The 2277-nt window shown below is 67.7% G+C and overlaps 1 protein-coding gene across 1 annotated transcript; it reads right to left on the reverse strand.

Moving 5' to 3' along the window:
• Nucleotides 1-488: 488 nt before the first annotated feature.
• Nucleotides 489-2243, reverse strand: MYBBP1A (MYB binding protein 1a). The gene is made up of 6 exons (XM_044684861.1): nt 2113-2243; nt 1863-1931; nt 1576-1689; nt 1392-1493; nt 1144-1268; nt 489-1065 (listed from the first exon to the last, which is right to left on the reverse strand). Exons 1-6 carry the CDS (start codon nt 2149-2151, stop codon nt 567-569), a joined length of 948 nt encoding a protein of 315 aa, XP_044540796.1. The 5' UTR covers nt 2152-2243; the 3' UTR covers nt 489-566.
• Between the last annotated feature and the right edge of the window lie 34 nt (nt 2244-2277).

Genomic DNA, 2277 nt, shown 5'->3' on the forward strand with positions numbered 1-2277 from the left:
GGGAACAGACTGCAGGGCGCGAGTGGGAGGGGCCCAGCGCAGGCTCCTCCCTGGAGCCCGGGAGGCGGGGCTGGGAGCAGCTAAGGCCCTGCTAAGGGCGCCCCTCCTGCCCTCAGGGCCCGCCCCGGGGGCATCGAGGACCGCGGGCTGAGCTTTCTTGTCGTACAAGAACCGTTTCCGGGTTTCCTGACTTCTTTCAGGGAGCGAAGGCTGCTGGATTTTGCCGAGCGGCCGGGAGAGGCTGAGGGCTGGGGGCCCCCCGACCTTTCTGTCCGTAATAAAGCGATTTAAGGCGAGCGGCTCCCGGCTGGCTTCTGGCGCCGCCCAGCACCATCCCTTCCTGGGGGAGGAAGGGCCCGCACCCCCCCTCCAGCTGAGGGGGGCCCTCAGGGGCTCTCCTGCCTCTACACCTCAGGGCCTGGGCCCAGATAAAGGGGGGGGGAGGGAGATGAAAGAGGGCGGCCCAAAGACAGAGCCTGGGCCCAGGGGCAGGCGTGGGCAGCCCAGGGGGCTGCAGAGATGACCTTTATTGGATTTAGGATAAAAAAATAAGGTCTCTGGAGTCCTCAGAATGCCAGTGTGGCACCGCTGCCATCGGCCCCCGGCTTTGGTTTCTTCCTCGGCCCGGTCTTGGGGCCACCTTTCCCACCCGTAGTGGGCAGTTTGGCCTTTTTCACCAGTGGGGCGGCCGCAGGGGTGGCGTCTGGGCTGTCCTTCCTCTTGCCAGCCCGGTGTTTCCCTTTGGGCCCTCTGGAGGCAGGAGCTTCCTCCGGGCTGGTGTCTGGGCCTGGAGGTCCTGAGGGGGACTGTGGGCTCTCATTCACCCCAGGCCCAGGGAGTGCCTGATGCTGCTTCGGCCGCCGCCTCCGCCGCCTCCTCTTCTTCTTCCCTCCAAGGCCTCCCTCGGCTGTGGGGGCCTCTGCTGCCCCCTCCTCCTGATGCCTCTTCTTGCGCTTCTTGGTTTCCGGGAGGAAGCCCTTCTTGCGTTTGCGGCTCCCCGGACCCTCAGGGGCCGCGGCGTCTTCCTTGTTCTTTGGGGGCCGGGCCTTGTCCTCCTTGGGGCGCCTAGAAACCAGCGGGTCCATCAGGGCCCTGTGGGGAGCCCCCTTCCTCCTCCCGCATGCCCCACCCCAGGGTACTCACTGGATGCCCAGCAGCTTCAGGGCCTGCCACGTGATGTCCGAGAGCCGGCCCCTGTCGCGCAGGACACCCCTCTGCCTTAGCTCCTGCAGCACGGCCAGGGGCGCCTCCAGGCCAACGGGCAGCTTCTGTGGAGCCCAAGGAGAGTCCTCAGGGCTGGCATGAGCCATACGGCCCAGAGACCTCTCGAGGGGTCAGCAGAGCTGCACTGGGGAGGCCCCCCTCCCCCCGCCCGGGGTCACAGGCCTGACCTCCTCCTTCACTGTCCGGATGAGGAAGACCAGCAGCTCCAGGGCCTTGAACATCTTGAGGTTGGTGCTCTTGTTCACCCCCTGATTGCTCACCTGCAGGCTCTGGGGGGACATGGAGGGGGCGTCACACGGTGACCTCATGGCCCAGGGGTTCCCTCCCTCCCCCGCCCGGTGGGGGCCGCACCTCAGTGACCCGCTGGACACTGTCTCTGATGAGCTCCTGCCAGCCGGGGGCCCCCAGTGCCAGCTTCAGCTCCCGGAGCTGCAGGGCCTTGAGAAGCATCAGACACGCCTGGGCCTAGAGCAGGGTGAGAAGAAGAGCGTGTGGGGTCACCACTAGAGGCCCCCCATCCCCGGGGCCAGGCGTGAAGCCAGCCAAGGAGACCCCTCCCCCAGCCAGAGTAAAGCCTGGCACGGAGGCGACACCACGAGGCCCAGATCGTGCCTTGGCAGCGGGGCCCCCACTCTCACCTGCTGGTAAGGCCGGACTCCATCCGTGACAAACGGGAGGACGACGGGGACCAGCCGCTGGCACAGCATCTGTGGGGAGAGCGACGACGGCTGAGCCGCGCTGCCCGGCAGCCGGGGAGGGGCTGTCTGGTCACGGGGCACCCCGAGGCGGCCTCCCTCCCCCCAGCACTGGGGAGAAGCCAAAGGGTGACCCGCTGCCCCGGGCTCCTTGCGGGAGGCAGCTGTGCCACAGGGCAGAGGCCCCACTCACCGGGTGGCGGGTGAAGAGGTCCACGAACATGGCGGTCATGAGGGGGCTGTTCCGCTTGGACAGGAAGCCGGTCAGCGCCTCGGTGTACAGCTGCGACACCCGGGCCAGGTCCAGGCAGCCAGAGCCCTGTGGGGGCAGAAATGGGCGCTGGAGGGGGCTCTGAGG

The sequence above is a fragment of the Gracilinanus agilis genome, unplaced genomic scaffold (genome assembly GCF_016433145.1).
Source record: "Gracilinanus agilis isolate LMUSP501 unplaced genomic scaffold, AgileGrace unplaced_scaffold56695, whole genome shotgun sequence".
Classification (NCBI taxonomy): domain Eukaryota; kingdom Metazoa; phylum Chordata; class Mammalia; order Didelphimorphia; family Didelphidae; genus Gracilinanus; species Gracilinanus agilis.

Coding starts and splice junctions, on each gene's coding strand:
- MYBBP1A (XM_044684861.1), bottom strand. CDS start 2,151: ATGACCGCCATGTTCGTGGACCTCTTCACCCGCCACCCG. Junction 1,690..1,862: donor GAGTCCGGCCTTACCAGCAG/GTGAGAGTGGGG, acceptor ACCCTGCTCTAG/GCCCAGGCGTGTCTGATGCT. Junction 1,066..1,143: donor CTGAAGCTGCTGGGCATCCA/GTGAGTACCCTG, acceptor GCTGGTTTCTAG/GCGCCCCAAGGAGGACAAGG.